At 36.0% G+C, this 19,787-nt stretch overlaps 1 protein-coding gene across 1 annotated transcript in view; it reads left to right on the top strand.

The window, feature by feature from the left end:
- Myh15 (myosin heavy chain 15) overlaps positions 1 to 19,787 on the top strand; it is a 123,391-nt gene that overhangs the window by 28,889 nt on the left and 74,715 nt on the right. The window contains 2 exon segments of the mRNA XM_077795524.1: positions 18,814 to 18,901; positions 18,904 to 19,112. Of these exon segments, the coding sequence (XP_077651650.1) occupies positions 18,814 to 18,901; positions 18,904 to 19,112 (297 nt within the window).

Raw genomic sequence — 19,787 nt, 5'->3', positions numbered from 1 at the left:
GTCAATTCATGCACTTTCCCTCTTTTGTTACCGAAGTGCATGCCTTAAAACATCAGTGGCTGGCTTGAAAAGAACAAAGACCTTAATGAAACAGTGGTGGCAGTACTTCAGAAGTGTTCCAACAGACTCCTGGCAAGCCTTTTGGAAAATTACATCAGTACTGACAGTGGTAAGTCAATCAATCTTCCTTGATTTTTTTCAGCCTCAGAATGAAACCCATGGGTTTTTCAGCTCTTACAAAAATTCTTGCTTCTTTCCTGTGATATCTATTTCTATTCCCTGTGGTCTGAATCATCATCTCTTATTGGCCTTTCTATCCTCAGGCTGCTGGTTCTTCAGAGAAATGGTGTTGGTGCACTGAGAGGTATTTCAAGAAGTCCATTTTTATCCTGCTTTTATTTCCTATTTGACTTATCTGCAAAGAGAGAATTTAAAAAAAAAACAATTTGATAAATGGTTTGGGAGCAATAGCCAGCCCCAAATGTATACAATCGTGCATTGCTTAAAGATGGAGATGTTTTGAGAAATAACTCCTTAGGGATATTATCCTTCTGCAAACATCATGAAGTGTATTTACACCTAGATGGTCTAAATCAATCACTTGACAGGCCCCTTGAGGGAACATTAGTAACTTGATAAATTCAGTAAACAATAAAGAATATATACTATAGTAAATACATAAGTGAGCAAAATAGTCATTTGTTATCATTATCAAGTATTATGTACTATACATAATTGCATGTGCTCTACTTTCAAAAGACTGGCAACACCAACATCATGACCAATATGTAAGCAATGTGTTGCACTATTTACAGCAGTATAAGGGCAACAATGTCACTGGAAAATGATTTCTAAATAATAATAATTCATCTTAATCTTATGGGATCACTGTTATATAATGTCAGAGACTATGTGAGGCAGGACTGTATATATATATATATTTGTGTGTGTGTATGGAAAGCGAGGAGGGAGGGAGGGAGAGAGAGGACTTTATCTTGCAGGTATAAGGACAGAAGTATTAAGAGTAACAGCTCAAAAAAACAAAAGCCAAATGTTTTCTCTGATTTGCAGATGCTAATTCCCAATGAGGAGGTCAAGGGAAAAATAGAATTACTTTAGATTAGGTAGTAGGGAATGAAAGGAGAGGAGGGGGAATCGGGGTAGTCAGGAGAGTAGAATGAATAAGACATTATTACCCTATGTACATATATAACTATATGACCAGTGCGATTCTACATCATGTACAACAAGAAGAATAAGAAAATATACTCCCTTTATATGATGTATCAAAGTGCATTCTACTGTCATTTGTAACTAATTAAAACAAATTTAAAATTTTTTAAAAAGTAAATAAATGAAGGTGCACTAGGCAAGTAGCTCAAAGGTCTAAGTGGTTATGTGATTCTGCCAGCACAGATTATATGACGTGTGAGCAAGGAGCAACCTAACCATTTGAACTTGTTTATTCACCGAAGGGAGGGAGGGAGGGAGAGGGAGAGAGAGAAAGGAAGGAATTCTGAACCTTAAAAAAAAAAAGTAGCCTCTCCAATTTTTTGAATCTACTAAATGGCAAAGTCTAGGTAGTAACTAAGACTGTTTCCTAATCCCATGTCTATTCTACTCTCACTCCCATTCATTTATGATTCAGTGAACACTTCTGCATTATTATACAATGGGTTTAAAGACACTGAGCCCAAGTGGTTGACACCAGACTCACAGCTGGACTAACAGTAACCACAGAGAGAAGCTCTGCATGATTTACAGCAAAGGTCACAGTTTGGCAGTTTCTGAGTAGAATCTGGTCTTCAGATATGTTTTGTTGGTCCACACAGGTTAAAAAAAAAGTCAAAGGATTTCACACCTGTGGATTTCCCTTTTTCTTATGAAAAATGAAAATTCTGGGAAAATACAAAATCTGACCAGCCTGGTTTCAGATTCCCTCATGGCAGCAGTGGGGCAAAGTGCACCAGCTGTTCTTTAAATGGGTCTCATACTCTCACTTCCTAATGTCCTCACCTTCCTATCATCTTACACCCAGCTTCTCCTGAACTCCTGACCCCTACTGATACCGCTGGTCATCAGTGAGGGGTACTGCTCTCTCACATGTTGAAGTATAACATTATATGGTTGCGTTTGCATGCTTCTCTAAAGCAGGTTTTATATAAGAAGGGGTAACATAGACTTCTCCTGGGAGGGAGGAGGGGGCCATAGCTGGTATCATGTATCCCAAGTAGTGAGAGCATTCTGCCTTTTTTATAGGACTTAGATCCAGGAGATGCTCAGTGAGATGGCCAAAATGTGAGAAGCAGATGGGATGGAGGGGCTGAAGTGGTGTGATCTGGGTAGGAAGGGGGCATAATCAACAACTGTTGTAACTCCCTGTAGGGAGGGACAATCCCTGGGACAGGTTACCTTAGCAAAGGTTAGAGGAAGGGCTCTGAAGGAATTAACATTTCAATCCCTCCATTTTCTGGATCTGACCCTTGCCTATCTGCCTAATTCTGGCTTCACTATCAGGCTGATTTGGGACTCTTGATTGCTGGGTTAATCAGGGAATGGAGAAAGCAGTTAGCACTTTCTAGATTCATTAGCCCATGATGACACAATTCAGGAGCATGCTTGAAATCCTCTGGGCCTGCTTTAAGAGGTGGTTGAGAAATGGAAGCTCTTGGGTTTGGACTCTGCTAGTCATCAGGCTGTGCATTTGCCCGATTCTAACAGCTTCTCAGTTGCCTCTGAGGAGTCTGTAAGATAGTGGCCACATAAGCTTATGGCTCCCAGTTGAGTAATTTTCTGTTCATGAGAGGTCAAAGAGTGGTTTAGGCAGAGAATTAGGAAACACTCTTCTAACTCTTCAGGGTGTGTGCCATGTTCTGGAACTAAAAGAATTGTCTAGAATATAAGATGTCCATTTTCTTCTTTTTCTTTTTGTATTTACTTAAGTACTCCCTAAAAATAATTGCCTCCAAGTTTTTATGCATTTCAACATTAAATTTCTATAATAACCATATTTTTTTCTGGGAATCTTAAGTACTTTAACCAGAGTTGTGAGGTTTTTTTTTTTTCAATTAAAAAAAATAATAAGTGGCAGGGGGAGCATGGGAGGAATGGAGGAAATTTACCTAGGGCAAAGGGGAGGGAGGGGAAGAGAGGTATGGGGGTAGGAAGGATGGTGGAATGAGATGGGCATCATTTACCCTAAGTACATGTATGAATACACGAATGATGTGACTCTACTTTGTGTACAACCAGAGACATGAAAAATTGTACTCTATTTGTGTAATATGAATTAAAATGCATTCTGCTGTCATGTATGACAGAATAAATAATTAAAAAACTAAAAAAATGCATGTAGCATATGGCACATAATGATCACACTATTTCATTCTATTATAAACTCAGGAGCAAAATAAACTTAAAATATTCTCTAAATATAAAAAAGTACTACTAATAAAAAAGACAAGTTATTACCTTCTCATATATATATAAAAAAAAAAACCTGAAGTACAAAGAGGTCAAATGACACATAGAGAATGCAGGGCCTCCCAAAAGGACGTTAGTAATTAAGGTTCATCAAATCTGCCTCCACACAGTTGCTTGTCAGAGAGCTTTTTTTTTTTTCTATTTTCTCCTGGTTGCCTATGGATTTTCTTGTTGCTATTGTTGTACATCTTAGTGAGTTTGCATGACAAATATTTGTAAGATAGTTTGGCTGAGTATAGGTTCAAGAAGACAAAATGATATAATTTTTATAAATCATAAAATTAATACATGAATGTTGCCAAAAACACAGAGAATAGAGTAAAACTAAAAAGAACATAAAAATTATCTATAATCCAAAATAGAGAAATAACAATTGTTAATGCAAATAAGCCTCCCAACACTTTTTATGTTTATAGTCATCTATAACACAACTGTGCTTAAAAACTGCATGCATTCAGGATCATAATGCACAAAGCATAGGTTCTGTAACCTACTTTTCTGTTAACATAAATTCTAGCATTCTTTCCACATTAATTATATGCATCTATATCATTTTAAAAAGTTAGTGTGTCCCTTCAGAATTTAATCAATCTTCTGTTGATAAAATTTGTTAATATTTTATTTTGTTTGTAATGACTAAATAATGCTTCAATGAGTATCTTTACACTGTTGCCTGATTACTTCCTTAAGAAAAAGCACCAGAAAAAGATATTTTAAGAGATGTAAATGGTAATATTTGAAGCTCTTGGTGAATATTGCACTATTGTCTCTAGAATTTTGATGAATTCATGCTTCCATCAGCAGAGTATGTGATAGAAGAGTTTGTATTTGTTTTATTTGTTTGTTGGTTGGTTTGATTATTTTTTAGTACTGGGGATTGAGCCCAGGGGTGCTTAACCACTAAGTCACATCCCCAGCCCTTTTTATTTTTTGAGACAGAGTCTTGCTAATTTCCTGAGGCTGGTCTTGAACTTGTGATCCATCTGCCTCAGCCTCCTGAGTTGCTGGGATTACAGGTGTGCACCATTGTGCCCAGCATAATAGAGCTTTCTAAATGCCATTGCCTATCTCCTCCTCCTCCAAACCCTCCTCTTCTTTCTCCTTTTTTCTTTTCCTTCTATACAGTTTGGGTAGGAGAGATGTCAGAAAGGAGCTTCATTCTAATATCATCTCTGCATAAAGTAGTTTAATTAAATCTATTCACGTATTAACTGTCTCACAATCTGCATTTATTATTACTTATTTGAAATTTCACATCTCTAAATTAGGGTAAAGTATGTGAAGTTAACCAAGTTGAAACAGTTGAAATTTATCTTGGTATTTTTTAAGGATTTTAGAGGACAGTGTTGGTCACCTATCTTGGTTACCTTTGTCTGTCCTGTACCCATTTTCCAGTTAATGTGAATCCTACCTTATGAAACGTCCCAGTTACAGAACTGTCTTTGACCAAGAGGGAAGCTAATCTGCCTCCTTTTCCTCTACTCCAGACTCCGTCCCCTTCTTTGCCTCCACAAAAGACCATGTGTCCTGCAATTGGTGCATTGTGCTCACAGGTACTGCAGGGATCAGACAGAAGCCAATCTGACACCATTCCCTTTTTAATTCCCCTGCTTCCCTCACTACCCAAATAAACCTCTCAAACCAGAATATGAATCTCAGATTCTATTTCCATAGAACCTGACCTAAAGTGAAGGTTTTCAATAGATAGAAAACTTGATTATTTTTTTGTAAGCCATTTTATTGCTCAGTCATAACTCATTGCTATTGAACTCAATCAATACAAGTGGACATGATTCATAATAGAATTATGTCTCTCAGGTAAATACTGACTTGCCAAAGGAAAGAAATAATGTGTTTTGGTAAGCAGGGAATAATGTTGTATTCATTGTTTTACTCTTGGTGTGCATGTTGGGTCTAAGATTACATTGACAGATTTGGAGATATTTGTGAAGTGGATTGGTATTCTTAGAGACTTGAAAAGTGATTTTGTATTTATTATGGTCTCCATTTTAGGAAACGTGAAATATATTGGTGACTAATCTGAAGTCAATAGTGCTTAATTTTGTGAGATGCATAAATCCCCAGTGAACCAAATGCCAGGTCAGAGTTAGATATTTTGTAATCTATACTAGGAAACCCATTTCATTTCAGCTTTGATGAATGTATTTTTAAGAATCACTTACTGGCCCATTTTTCATAAGGGCTGATTTTTAGATAGAAAAATGAAAGCAAGGTAAAAGTAAGGTCTTTGGAACCTCTTCATGGCTGACTTTGAATTGAGATTCAAGTGGACATGTTGAAAGGTTTTCACAAAGCTGGCTGTATTCAGAAATATCAGTGCTTGGTATTGCTACTTCTATTTCAACTTGAATTTTGTGTTAAAATGTAAGTGTGCTCCTATTCTAATTTCTAGGAGGGCAAATTGTAGTAAAAAAAGGGATTGAATAATCAATTGGGGGATTAGGATAGATATTTCAGAATAAAGGATATTACTTTGTCTGAATTACCTAAATTGACATACGATAAAGACGGTTTGCAAATCCATCTTTAATTGTGAAAAGCTCCCTCTAATCTTTCTTCCCAATAGGAACACCTTCTCTGTCTGATGGTATCCATTTCTTAGTTATGTGCTTCTGACAAGTGAATCGGTGGTAGGGGGATAATGGGCTGGGCCATAGTGGCAAATTTTGAAAGTGTTTTTATTTGCAAAACATTTTTTTATGCTATTAACACAGATTCTCTTCCTTAAATAGTGGATTTGAAGATTGCCATCCTCTATTTGGAATTCTAGTCCCCCCTGGAGCTATGGTTGGAGCTCCCAGCCTCAAATGAGCATATCTGATGAGCACCTGTGTCTTCAGGGCACTAACCACCCTTGGAATATGTGGCCAGATGTTTCTAATTCTAGTTTCTGAGGTTCTGTACTAGCTTGCGTTTTTTTTTTTTTAATTAACCTACTGTAATTAAGACCCCAGTTTTGACAGTCTGTGTCCTATTTTGGGAAAGTGTGATGCCAAACAATGGAAATGGAAAAAGTTGGAGCTTTTGCAATGCAAACACTTCATGTTCATTCAGGGCTTTATGTTTTTGCCTCTTTGTTTCTTATCAGCTGGGTTTCTGAATGCATCTAAGGACACTGCTTCCATCTAGCAAGGAAACTAATTAGAGGCCTCTATTTGGAGCAATTCTGTTACCTATTAGAGTTGTCTTCCATCCAGGCAGCTTCGATTTCAATAGGTTTTCAAGAAAAGCTTCATGATGTAATCAAAACAATTCATATGTACTTAAAGGGGAACAGATGTTGTTTGATCTCGAGGTATCTGAGAACTCTACATTCCCCTTGTTATAGATCATCTGTTTCTGTCCCTGACAGGGATTGGGGTACAGGTAGATAGTTTATTTCTGTGATTCTAGACATAGGCAGAGTCACAGCATATTTTGTTGGGATTACCCCTTGGATTCTCCCAGGAGAACTGGTGAAAGGTTTTTCAAAGGCTTCTATCAGAGATTTCAGCTGATTGCTGTAATAGAGCTGCTTTTGATGGAAAAAAGAGGTTGATAGGAGGATGCTTAGACTGTAGAATAAAATTTAGTCAACGTAATAGGAACAATGAAGATCAGGATGTGGCCAAGTCCTTTCTCAGTAAATTGTAAACAGAATTTTGAGTTTGTGCCTATTCCCCATTTTTTCCTCCCTCCTACCTGGAGATGGCAGTGCACATTTTTGGTCTTGTCATTTCTACCTGTTTTCTGGTTAACAAATGGATAAGATACCAGCCATTTGGATTCTAGCAAAATAATGTCCTTTTTTCTTCATCTTCAAGGAGTATTTGCTTAAAATCTGATCTGTGAACTCAGAGGCTTGTTCCATATTAATGAAATTTCAGATAAAACATTTAGAGACTCTTCCATAAGAGATGGGCACTGTGAGCACCATCAGGCTGGGAGTAAGTAAATGCCTATGACCTTTGCACACCAAATTCAGATTTTTTTTAATCCAAGATGCAGGAATTAGGACAAAATCTGGGATAGTCATTATTAGGCACTGACCCAGTGTGACCCTGTTCTAAAGGTGCAATGGACCATTTTTTGCATTCTTCAGCAGCTGTGCCATAATGATATCATGGAAGGGAGTAAGATGTACCATAAAGGTTTTCCAAACTGACTGCTATATGGTGATTTTAAACAAAGGGAAACATGTTTTCTAGGATCCCAGAAATGTGAGGCTGTCCATTCTGTTTCCTTCTCTGAGTGTTTAGGCACACAGTATTTGTTTGGTGGATGTCCTCCAGACTACAAATCGGTGGGTTTTGGTGTCGGTGAGAAATATGATGACAGAGTTCCATTTTTATTTCTCTTTAAATTCAACATCTATGAAGCTGTAATATCCTTAAATCTCTATTAACAGATAATAGGCCTACATTGAGAAGAAATATGTACAGAAGAAAAACCAGGAACTTAAAATGAATCTCTGAAATGTTGTGCATAATCAATAGTAGCTGGTATCTGAGCAGGAGGATGCTCTCCTAGCAAGCCTGTGAATGGAAGGAAGCCAGCATGTTGCATGGTAGGAGGTGAATCTTTGCCTTCCATTTCCCAAATTCTAAAAGTGGAAGTAATGATCATAATCATGAAGCCAATTTTAGCAAAGTGTAGTAGAGAGAAGTGTACCAGTCTCAGAATCAAGCATATATGGCATTCTTCCCCATCTCACCAATAGAGTAAAAGAATCTTGGAAAAGATACTTAATATCTCTGCATTCAGTTCTGTATCTACCTACCTGATAGAGATACTTATTCTTGCTTCCATTTTTATTTCTCCTTCCAATACGTCTCCAAATTGAGCAGACAAACAAATGAGATTCATCACTGAAGCACTGTAAAAAGTGTTGAATGTTTTCTTTCATGTGCAGAAATTAGAGCAAACAGGGGGAAGGGAGCTAATGATATATAAAAAAGATAGAGGGAAGGTGCAGAAGAAGGAGAAAAAAGGGGATGGATAGGAAAGAGAAGGAAATGCCTAATGAACTTGACAAAATTGCACTATGTGCATGTGTATCTATAAAGTGCCAACTGAAAATAAGTTGAAGGTACACCAGTAGAGAAGAGGAAGATAAATAGTGGGAGGGAAAAGGGGAAGGAAAGGAGGGGAATAGGGAACTGATATATGGTAAATGAAATCCCATGTGTGTATGATTATATCAAAATGAACCCAACTATTATGTACAAATAATACATCTGATGGTGATCACAGTGCCTTTTAGTTAAAACAAAAAGGAAAAAAATACAAAACTATTATACCAATGGAAGAGACTACTTCTTTTTTCTTCATTATTGTTTCCAAAAATTTGGTGAAAATTGCAATATTAGTAGTAGAAATAGATATACCTGTATTTTCTTTCTCCCCACTTGTCCAGATTAATCTTCACTTGAATCACATAATCCCTCCGACCCCATTTTAAATTAAGCAGTGCATTCTGAAACCCAATGACCTTTCTAAAGAGCAAGTCTGAGAGCAGCAGAAAAGCAACTGAAGAACTTTTTGGCTCCTTGGAGATAGGCACACCCAGTACCAACTTGGAGTCACTAAGGTAACCAGGAAATTGCAAAGAAAGCATTTGGAGAAGAGTAGGAGGAAGGAGTGTGTCTCCTAAAAATATCCATGAACACTAAATTATAATATGAGGTATTCTTTAGCTCTTATGACCAAAAATAACACAAATAGAGCTCAGTTCAAAGTGGAGGTTTCAGTGCTGTTGAAATTCAATGCTACTTAAATCTCAGCCTTGACTACATTTATATTTTTTTATAATTAATCATAGAAGCAAATTTGTGCTGATATATAAAATACTGAATCAATCTTAACAGTGCTAGAAAGCTGTACACAAATCAAAGCTTCCTGGAGTTAACTGCTTGTCTGTGAGCTGATTTGTCTACTGTGTGCTCTTTTAAGGAATACATTTTTTAAGCTATCTGAATAATTTTTACAAGAATTTAACAACTTTAATACCAACCAACCATTCAGTAAATGAATAAATAACCCAACTGTCTGACTTAAATGTGATTCTCTAAATTCTACTACATCTAAGAGACCCAGGTATTTTGGGAATCCACTGATTGGTCTTATCTGGTAGTCAACATCAGGTTGCTCCTAATGGCATCCATAAGGACCAAATTATTTGGAGGAGATTAGGAGGATCCAGTGTAGAACCCAGAGAAAAAGAACTCTGTAGGATATGTTTATGAAATGTTAATTGACTCTTAAGTTTTGAGTACTTGGAAATCAGTCTATTATTTCCAGTGATTTTTGTTAACGGTACCTCACTTCCTGGTATGTCCAGTTATTTTTGCTATATAGCACTCATCTGGGTCAAAATTCACATGAGGCAATTGAGGCTCCTAAGGCACATATTTAAAGGGGCACTGACTCTTACAATTGTGTATATTTTAAGGGGGCACTCACAGGTTTGTGTAAGGTACCTTTAAGGAAGTACTCTAAGTGAGTGCTTCCCAAAAATTTGTGCTTCTGGCAACTTGCTTTACCTGGGTTGCTATTAATTACTCTTGAAAAAATATCATATTGAATCATTGACACATGGGACAAATGTGCCTTCTTCCAGAAGAGGGGTCAATAGGGCCATATCATGGCCTATTTTTAAAATATGGTCCACTAGCTAAAAGTGTGTTTACATTTTTAAAGAAGTTATTTGAAAACAAATAAGAATATCCTACAGAGATTGTATGGAAAAAGCTTATGGACCCCTCCAGGCACTTTAAAGCACTTTATGCCTGCACCCATCTGGGACCTTAAACCGGGTGCTCTAACTATTATTAATAAGAGGAAGGATGGTATTAATTATTAAGCAAACACAAAACCCACAGATTAAGTAAAATATTCTTCCCAAAGACTTAGAAACCAAAACTTTCTAGGGTGTGTATTTTATACATTAAATACAATCCAAGAAGACACAAGACTGATAAGGTTATCCTGAAGAATACTTTGATTGTTTATAGTCATTCAACACATATTTGCTGAACATCTCTGATGAATGAAACTAATATCTGATTTTTAAATTTTTTTTAATCTGGCTCTCTGGCAAGAAACTAATCATGAAAGACTATCTATCTAGTCTTCCATTGTTCCAAGTCAAACATACTAAAAAATGATGTGATTCATATTCCAGAAGATTCTAGAAGAAAGGTATTATATTTCTTATTTCTCTACTCTGAATCCCTATTGCTGCATAATTTGTGCCTTGATCTAATTAGTGCCTCGATCAATGTGACTCTATCTCAGGGTTGTGGTAAAGAGATGCTTCCTCTGATTAGGCTGAGTCTAAAACGTTTTTAAATCATAGCATACCAAAAAGACAGTGTGATGGACTTTATCGCCTTATCTAACCAAGTATGAGCGTAATTCAGATATTACTTCCGTTGCTTCTAGCTTTCCCATTGGGAGGGATTGTTTATGGTCTAGAAGTGTAGACCTCTGCAGGTGGTGTGTCTCACAATTTACAGCAGAAGCAGACCTGCACAGGCCTGCACACCTACCCCACCGCCAACTCTGCAGGGAAGATGGCGTCAGAGTGGGGAGGTGTTATGACCACTTTATTGCTTCCCCTGGGTCAGAAAATATGGCTTTTGGTGACATGTAATCACAAGTTTTTGTCTCAGGCAGGTTCAGTAGAGGCATTTATCACTACCTTTGGACACTTCCATGTAGGTTTTGTCTATTCTCTAATAGAATTATGGAAAGCAAGCTAAAAAAAAAATCTCCAGAGACTGTCAGCAAGGGATTCTGCAGTGGTTGTAGTCACCTTTTCCTTAACATAATTTATATTCTGGAGAGACGTCTACAGGTTCTTAGTAAAACTTGTTCAATTGACAATTTGTTTCTCAGTTTGCCTAAAGAAATAAATATTGTTGCATGGATGTCAAAGATATTAATGAGGCAACATTTTAAGGGTTTTCTGTGACTTTCAGATAGTGTTCAATGTGGTATGGGAGTTTGGGGATCCTGTGAATATAGCTTCTAGGATTGGTTGCATAAACTGGGGTATAACTCTTAATTTCTCTGTGGTTCACTTCCTTATTTCTAAGTGAGGCCATTATGACCTGTTCATTATAAGTCATGGAAGCTCTATTTTGTTACCCCCTCTAATTGCTGACAAAAAATAATTATTATTATTTAATATCTGATATTTTATCTAATATCTAATATCTGATTTTTTTTTTTTTTGCCTGATCTGACTTGGAACAATGAAAGACTAGATAGTCTTTCATGATTAATTTCTTGCTAGTGGTCCAGAGAGCCATCTTTATTTAAAAAAAAAAAAAATCTTATCAGACACAGTTAAAAGAGCCATGTATTTCTCCTTTGTCTAAGTCCTATCCCTCCCTCCCCAGGCCTTGAATTTCTTTTTTCTCGTTCCATGTTTCATGTATAAACCATATAAAATATATTCTCTACCTTTATTAGAAATGTAGACACCCTTAAAAATGGCACAATCTAACATGATTTACTCTTCATGTAATAATATTCTGTTTAGTTGATCCAGAAGTTTATCTTTTATACTCAGTACTAATATTATAAATATGTGTTGGTAAATCTATGACAAGATTACTGGTTTTAATTGATGTATAGTATTCCATTGCATGAATATAACACAATTTGTCCAACTAAAGTAAATTTCCAATATTTTTGCTATTTTAAAGAGTTCTCCAATAACATTTTTCTTCCAATAACATAATTGCTTCCCCTGGCACATTTGCTAGAGTTTCTTAAGAGTGGATTACTCAAATGATCCATTCTATGATAACAGTTTATGGACATCAGCTGAAATTAGGCACACAGAGTGACAATTCTTGTGGCAATTCTTAGTGTTAGGTTACATGGAATTTCATTTACAAAATGCTTTCCAATTTCTCTACAGCAACAGTGTAGGAGAGTCCCATGGCCTCATAGTCGTACCAACTTGTGGTATTTCAAGATTTAAAAACATTGACTAACACTTGTTGTATTTCTGATATTGGGAAAGCATCACTTAAAGAATGATACTTTCCATTGTTTCTGGTAAAAGTGATTTATTGTATGGAGGGCATTCCTTCCATTTTCTTTTGAACAAAATTTTTTTATCAGGAAAATAATGAAATCCTGTATCTGCTTCCATCGAAACAGTAAGACATTTTTTCTAAATTAATCTGTAAGTATATTGCATTATATTAAAATACTTTTTAAAATATTGAACCCAGTTTGCTTCACATTGATGGGTTTGATTGCAAAATTTCATGGTAACATTTATGAATAAGATTGACCTGTAATTTTCTTTTCCTCTGCTCTATCATCTGATCAAGGTTATCCTCAGAAAAGAATTAAAGAACCAGGTGTGGTGGCATATGTCCATAGTCCCAATGACCTGGGAAGCTGATGCAAAGCAACGGAAAGTTTCAGGCCAGTTCTAACCAATTTAGGTGAGATCCCCATCTCAAAATAAAAACCAGGTAGCTCAGTGGTAGACTACCTCTGGGTTCAATCCCTAATACTGAAAAATAAGAACAAAACATTAAGAATTGTTGAATGTTCTCTTTTCATAATATGAGACATCTGATCCTTGAATATTGGTGGAATTTGCTTATAAAACTAGCTAGATCTGGTAATCCTTTTGTTTTTTTTTATTATTTTGTGTTAGTTTATTATTATAGATCTTTTGGGATTTTGATCCTTCTTGAGTCATTTTAGATATATTTCTTTTTTAAAAAAAGGAATTTTAAATTTTTGTACCTTTTTAAATTTTACAGATAAGGATTTTAATTAACTAAGTTGTGGTGCTGAGAATTGAATCCAGGGTCTTGTGCTAGAAAATCACTCTATCACTAAGCTATATCCCTAGCTTCTTTTTAAAATTTTTATTTTGAGGGAGGGTCTTGCTCAGTTTCCCAGGCTGTCCTTGAACTCGTGATCCTCCTGCCTCAGCCTTCCAAGAACCTAGGATTACAAGTGTATATCACCATGCCCAACTAGTGTGATTTTTAAATCTCTACTGTGTTTATAATTATGTTGTTGGAACATAACCCCAATTATTCCTCGAGTCTCATTCTACACTTGTATCTTCTCTCCTGTTCTTATCATAGGATCATTCATTTACTTGGTCTATTTAATAAAACCCCCTTTTCCAACTTTTACTCTTTGTTTTCTGGTTCATTAATTTCTTATCTCTTCTTTATTCCTTTCTTCCTTCTGCTTGCTTTGGGAGTATTCTTTTTAATTTTCCCAGAGTTGTTGAGGTTTTATTAACATAAAAACTACACATATTTATGTTAGATAATCTGGTGCTTTGACAATGTATACGCAGTGATTACCACAATTAAGCTAATTAACTTTTCATCACCTTGCATAGTTATATTTTGTATGTGTTTATGGTGAATATGAGATTTACTGTATAAGCAAGTTTCTAGAATATAATACAAGGTTGGCAACTATTGTCACCACACTGTGTATTTGATCTCCAGAATTTATTCATCCTGCTTAACTGGAACTGAATTCCCTTTGATCAACATCTCCCCAATTTCCCCCACTCCATGTCTCATAGCAATTACCATTTTACCTATGATTCTGTTAGTTTGACTCTTTGATATCTCATAACTAAGTGAAATCATACAATGTTTTTTCTTTCTGTCCCTTGATTATTTTCATGTAGTGTAATGTCCTCTGGATTCACCTTTTTTCAAATGAATGAATTTCCTTATTTTTCAAGGCAGAATAATATTCTATTGCATATATACTACAGTTTCTAAATTCATTCATCTACTGGTGTGCAATTAGGTTGATTCCATTTCTTGGCTGAAAAACTTCAGTGGACATGGGAAAGGTATCTCTTTGAAATCATTATTTCATTTCCTTTGGCAAAATACATAGACATGGGATAAACTGGATCATGAAGTTCTATTTTTAATTTTTTGAAAACCTCCATACTGTTTTTCATAATGGTAATACTAGTTATCTTCCTACCAATGATGTTTAAGGGTTATCTTTTCCACACATATTATTCAACACCTAGCTTTTGTCTTTTTGGTAATAGCCATCCTAATAGGTGTGAGTTGATATTTCATTGTTGTTTTAATTTGCCTTTCCCTGATGATTAATGATGTAGAATATTTTTTATACACCTGTTGGTCATTTGTGTGTCATCTCTGAGAAATATCTATCAGAGTTTTTGCTCATTTTTAATGAGGTTATTTATTTTCATACTATTGAGTTGTTTGAGTTCTTTATATATTTTGGATATTAATCTCTTATCAGATACATAGTCTGTAAATATATTCTCCCATTTCATAGGTTGTCTCTTTGTTGATTGTTTCCTTTGCTGTTCTTGAGCTTTTTAGTTCAATGCAATCCTATTTGTCTACTTGTGTTGCTTGTGTTTGGGGATCATTGCCAGACCAATGTCAAGGAGTTTGTCTATAAGTTTTCTTCTAATAGTTTTACAGTTTGAAGTCTTTAAATCATTTTTAAAATAATATGAAAAAAGGGTCTATTTATATCTCATCATGGGGATAGCTAACTACCACACCACTTACTAAAGATAGTTTCCTTTCCATATTGTGTGTCTTGTCATTTTTGTTGAATATCAGTTGACCATAAATGTTTAGATTTATTTCTGGGCTCTCTATTCTGTTACTTTTGTCCAAATGTCTATTTTAGTGGCCGTACCATGTTTTAATTACTAGATCTTTGTAGTATATTTTGAATTCAGGTAATGTGATTCCTCCAGCTTTGTGTGTTTTGCTCAAGAATTATTTGGCTATTCAGGACCTTTCAGTTGTCCAATATAAATTTTAGGGCCACCTTTTTCTGTTTCTGAAAAATAAATTCTATTTCCTTTGTTGGTATATTTTTGATGACTGATGTAATATCCTTACACTATTATTGGTGTGTTTAGATTTTCTATTTCTTTTTCATTCCATTCTGATAGACTATATGATTCTAGGAATTTATCCATTTCTTCTAGGATACCTAGTTTGGGGCTCATAAATGTTTATAGTAAACTCTTGACCCTCCTTTGTTTTTTGGAGAAACTGGTTGTGATTTTCCTCTTTCATTTATACTTTTACTTACTTGAGTCTGTTTCTTCATCTAGCTAAATATTTGTTGATTTTACAGTTGTCATTTGTGTAGAATATATTATTTTTCCAACCCTTCACTTTCGGTCTGTGTGTCCTTAGAGGTGAAGTGATTTTCTTGTAAATAGTTCTGTCATTTTTAAAAATTAATTCATTCTGTGTCCTAATTGAAGATTTAATCCTCTTATATTTAAAGTAACTATTGGTAGGTGAGGACTTACTGCTGCAGGTTTATTTGTTGCTGTCTGACTTTCTGTTACTCCTTTGTTTCTTTTTTCCTCTCTTGCAGTTTCCCTTTCTTTCATACATCTGCTACAAGTGTTCTCTTTATACTTACCATGATTAGGACAGTTTGGCAACTCTTACTGTTTATAAAAACTCATCACTTCAATGTCTGCTCATTGAAGACCGTAATCTTTCAAGAAGCCAGAGAGCTCTGGGTCCAATTTAAGTTTGTGTGTAGACCATGATCTAATTGCAAATGAGCAGCCAGGATTTTTGCTGTTTCTGAGAAAGGCTTGACTGAAATCTTCAGGACTATTGCAATGTGCTTCCAGTTATTCCTAATTCTTGTCTTCCTAAATCTGAATCACCATTAAAAATGAGTCCTCTTAAACCATCAGTTGTCACCTTTATCATTGCATCAAATTCACTCATGAAGTTTGAAAAAATAAAAAGATGCTTAATCCTAGTCTAAGATATTTTAATTAAGCAGATCCTTTGTGGTTTCAAGGATCTGTAAGGGCAATTCTGTTATCTGGTCAGGGTTAAGACTCATTGTCTTTAAAAAAAAAAAATCATACTGCTTTCCATGGGACACCTTCAGGTCCTGCCGTATATATATTTTAGATTCCAAGCTCTTGGTCTTAGCATTGAGCCCCTCTCTCCACTTGATGCCTGTGCCGTATTACTCCCCTTCACATTTCTTCTCCCTAGCCACCTGGAATACTGTGATCTCTAAACTCCAAAACAGTAAGGATAAAATTTTATTCGCCTTTATTACATTTTCTACCCACTCAGCACACTAATAAGTTTTTTAAAAAAATTCTCAAATACCATCGTTTGAACACTTTTTCCTGTGTTTTAAACTTGCTGGAAACAGAAAAAACTAAAACCAGAAAATGTACTTTTAGAGTGATCCAAATTATCCTTTTATTTGGAGATATGCTATTTTACTGTATTCCAGCACTCCACATTTCACATAAAACTGTACACCCAAACCAACATTTTTGATAAATATTTAGCAAAACAGCAATTCTAGAACTCCAGCATCACTTGAGATGCTTATTAAAAATACAAATTAGGGTATTAGTATAACATTCATATTTTATTGTGATTTCTATTTTTATACAAAATAAATATTCACCTTTGTTAAAACTAAAGTCCTGAATTCCATTGAAAACCTACTTAAAATTAATAATATAACAATCACAATTTATAACACACTTTGGCTTATTGGAGAGGTAGCTTTGGATGAAACCCAGACTCCTGGGTCCCTTCATTCCTCCTATGGATGGAGAATAGCCTGTGCTATCCAAGGTGATGTGAAAGGAAGAAATGGATCCAATGTGTATAGAGGCATGGTGTACAAAGGCTTGGAATACTTGTTAAAGATCATTTTGGGGGCCACAGAAATACATGGAAGCAAGTTTCTAGAGCAAATGTACAAAGACTAGGGTGAGTTTAAATCGTAACTGAGTAAAAAGTTAACAAAACTATGAAATATTTTAAAATTTAGTTTGAGGGGCATGTCTAACCCTCAGATCATCAAGTCAGAGATCCTTTTAAAATTCTTTATTTACTCAAAATGTCAGCAGAACTGGGTGAATCCATTCCAATTAACATTAAAATTATGTGAGAATAACTTCCATTGGGGAAAAGATGGGACACGCAAACGCCATTGCTCAGCTGACCCCCCAAACTCCACCGTTGTTTAACAAAGGGATCAGTGGTGTTTATTAGACTGTCCTCTCTTTTTTTGGTGATGGTGACAGCTCCTGTAATGTATTGAAATGCAGTAAAGTGCCATTTGCATGTCAATCCCCAGTGAACTGAAATCAAATGTCCCTGTTATTTCCCAAATATTAGAAGCCTCTTTGATTTGCATGGACTCTTCTTTGTAACTTGATATTTCTTTTTCATTTGGTCCCTCTCTTATGGGTCTTCAGTGAAGTTGGAGATTTACCATTTTATTCCTCTCTGTCTGTGCCCTGTGATCCTGTTTCTTGGACAGGTGGACACTCTCCTTCCAGGAGTTGTGCAGAGGCAGATAGTCCAGATTTTTACATTTTTCAGCTCTTGATCTAATTGGTTGAAACACCTTATGCAAGCAAAAGGAGAGTTAAGGAATTACCCCACTGGCATGTTGTGGAGGATAGATGAGAGAGAGGTGGAAGTGAAGACGCTTATGAAGTCACTTTGCAATGAGAACTTATTCATAACACACCTGTAAGAACTTGTAAGCAAGAGGTTTTATTTAGCCTCTAAAGAAGACAAATTAGAGGAGATCAAAGTTATGAAAGATACTCTATAGCAAAAAGACTCTATGGGTTTTTTGGGTTTTTTGGTTTTTTTTTTTTTTTTGATCCATAACATAGAAACAATAGGTCACCCTGAGATTTGGAGGAAGTGCATGTGAAACAAACTATTTACGCTCTAAGTGTAGAACTCATAGAATTAATGCTCACAGAATCTCTGAGGCAAAAATGTAGTTAGAAACAATAGTAATATCTAGTTAGTGACTTGTAAATAACTTTATGAATTCTAAATTCAGCCTGTGTATATAACATACTCAGCTCTGCTCAGTTTGTTAGAAATCCATATACATTAAACAGGTGCATCTGGGCCCTTGTAATAATATTATAAATAGTTTATTGGCTGAGGAAACACAGCTTTATTAAAAGCAGGTATCAACTTCAAGCTAAGTGCCCACATTGTTGCTTCCAGAAGCTGTGATTTAAGCTGCACATCACTGATCATTGGAGGCATGTGAGCTCCTTAGGCCACGGGATTCTATTAAGTGCTTTAGAAGAGGTCATCTAATCTACTGAATAGGCCTGAAAGATGGAAAGCTCCTCCAAACACAAGCAGCTGCTCCACTTCTCAACAACAGGATCAGGGACCTGGGAATATTATTTCAGCTGCCTAGGAAAGGTAGGTGAGGGTGCTGGGCAGAGGGCAGGCAATTATCTCTTTGCTATGTGTTAAGCAGCATTTTCGCCTAACTGATCAATTACTTCCAGCTGTTGGCAACAATTTTCTCCTCATGGCAGAAGGAGAGACCCTGGCAAATGTTGAAGAGCCGAGTCACTGATTAAATCCCAGATCCAGCTGGAGGCCAGAGTCGAGGAGCTGTCTGAGTGGGTGGAGGAAGAAGAGGAGATAAATTCTGCACTGACTGCCAGGGGGCGGAAACTCCAAGATGAATGTTCTGAGTTGAAGAAAGAAATCGATGACCTGGAAACAATATTAGCGAAGTCAGAGAAGGAGAAGCATGCTTCAGAGAATCAGGTGCGTTTTCTGTAATATTAGGAAGGCCGAGATGCCTGGATTCCACTCCCAGACCAGGCTTCAGTACCCACAGTGTGCTGTTTACTTAATACAATGGCCTGCAACTTCATAGCACCGAGAGTCTGAACTGGCATTAAAATAAAGGGTCTGATAAACTGTGATTTCCCAATTTGAATTTAGGGAGCCTCACTTAATCCACCAAATGAAATATTATCATTTGCTTTAGTCTAATGTCATCTGAAATCTAATGGAAAGAACCAAATGGTTTCATGGGGTCCCTAAATCTATTTTTTGGAAGGAGAAAGAGCATGATGACATTTGCAAAAAGGTAATTTGGGATGTGTTTGAAAACCAATTTCTGCCAATGATTTGGATTTGCACCTTGCAGCCATCACTTTAATTACAGTTCATGGAGAATTCTGGCATTTTCTTTACTTGTGAGTTTTGATTTCTGTATCTATTTGTGGATTGAGATCAGTGAGGAGTCTTTATAAAACCTTTGACAAACAGCTACTCTTCAAAATGACTCTGTAATTTTGGCAAATAATTAAATATCAGCTCTTGTGTTTATCGATTCCCTCCCATAAAGAGCACCAGGGCCTGATAAAGCTAGCTTCCACTTTTGCATGTGTAACCTGCTGGAACCCTTCTCTATCTGTCCCTCCCTTGGGACTC

This window comes from Urocitellus parryii, chromosome 2 (assembly GCF_045843805.1).
Source record: "Urocitellus parryii isolate mUroPar1 chromosome 2, mUroPar1.hap1, whole genome shotgun sequence".
NCBI lineage: Eukaryota > Metazoa > Chordata > Mammalia > Rodentia > Sciuridae > Urocitellus > Urocitellus parryii.
Note: the sequence above shows the minus strand (reverse complement) of the source record. Positions and strands in the feature narration are given on the sequence as shown.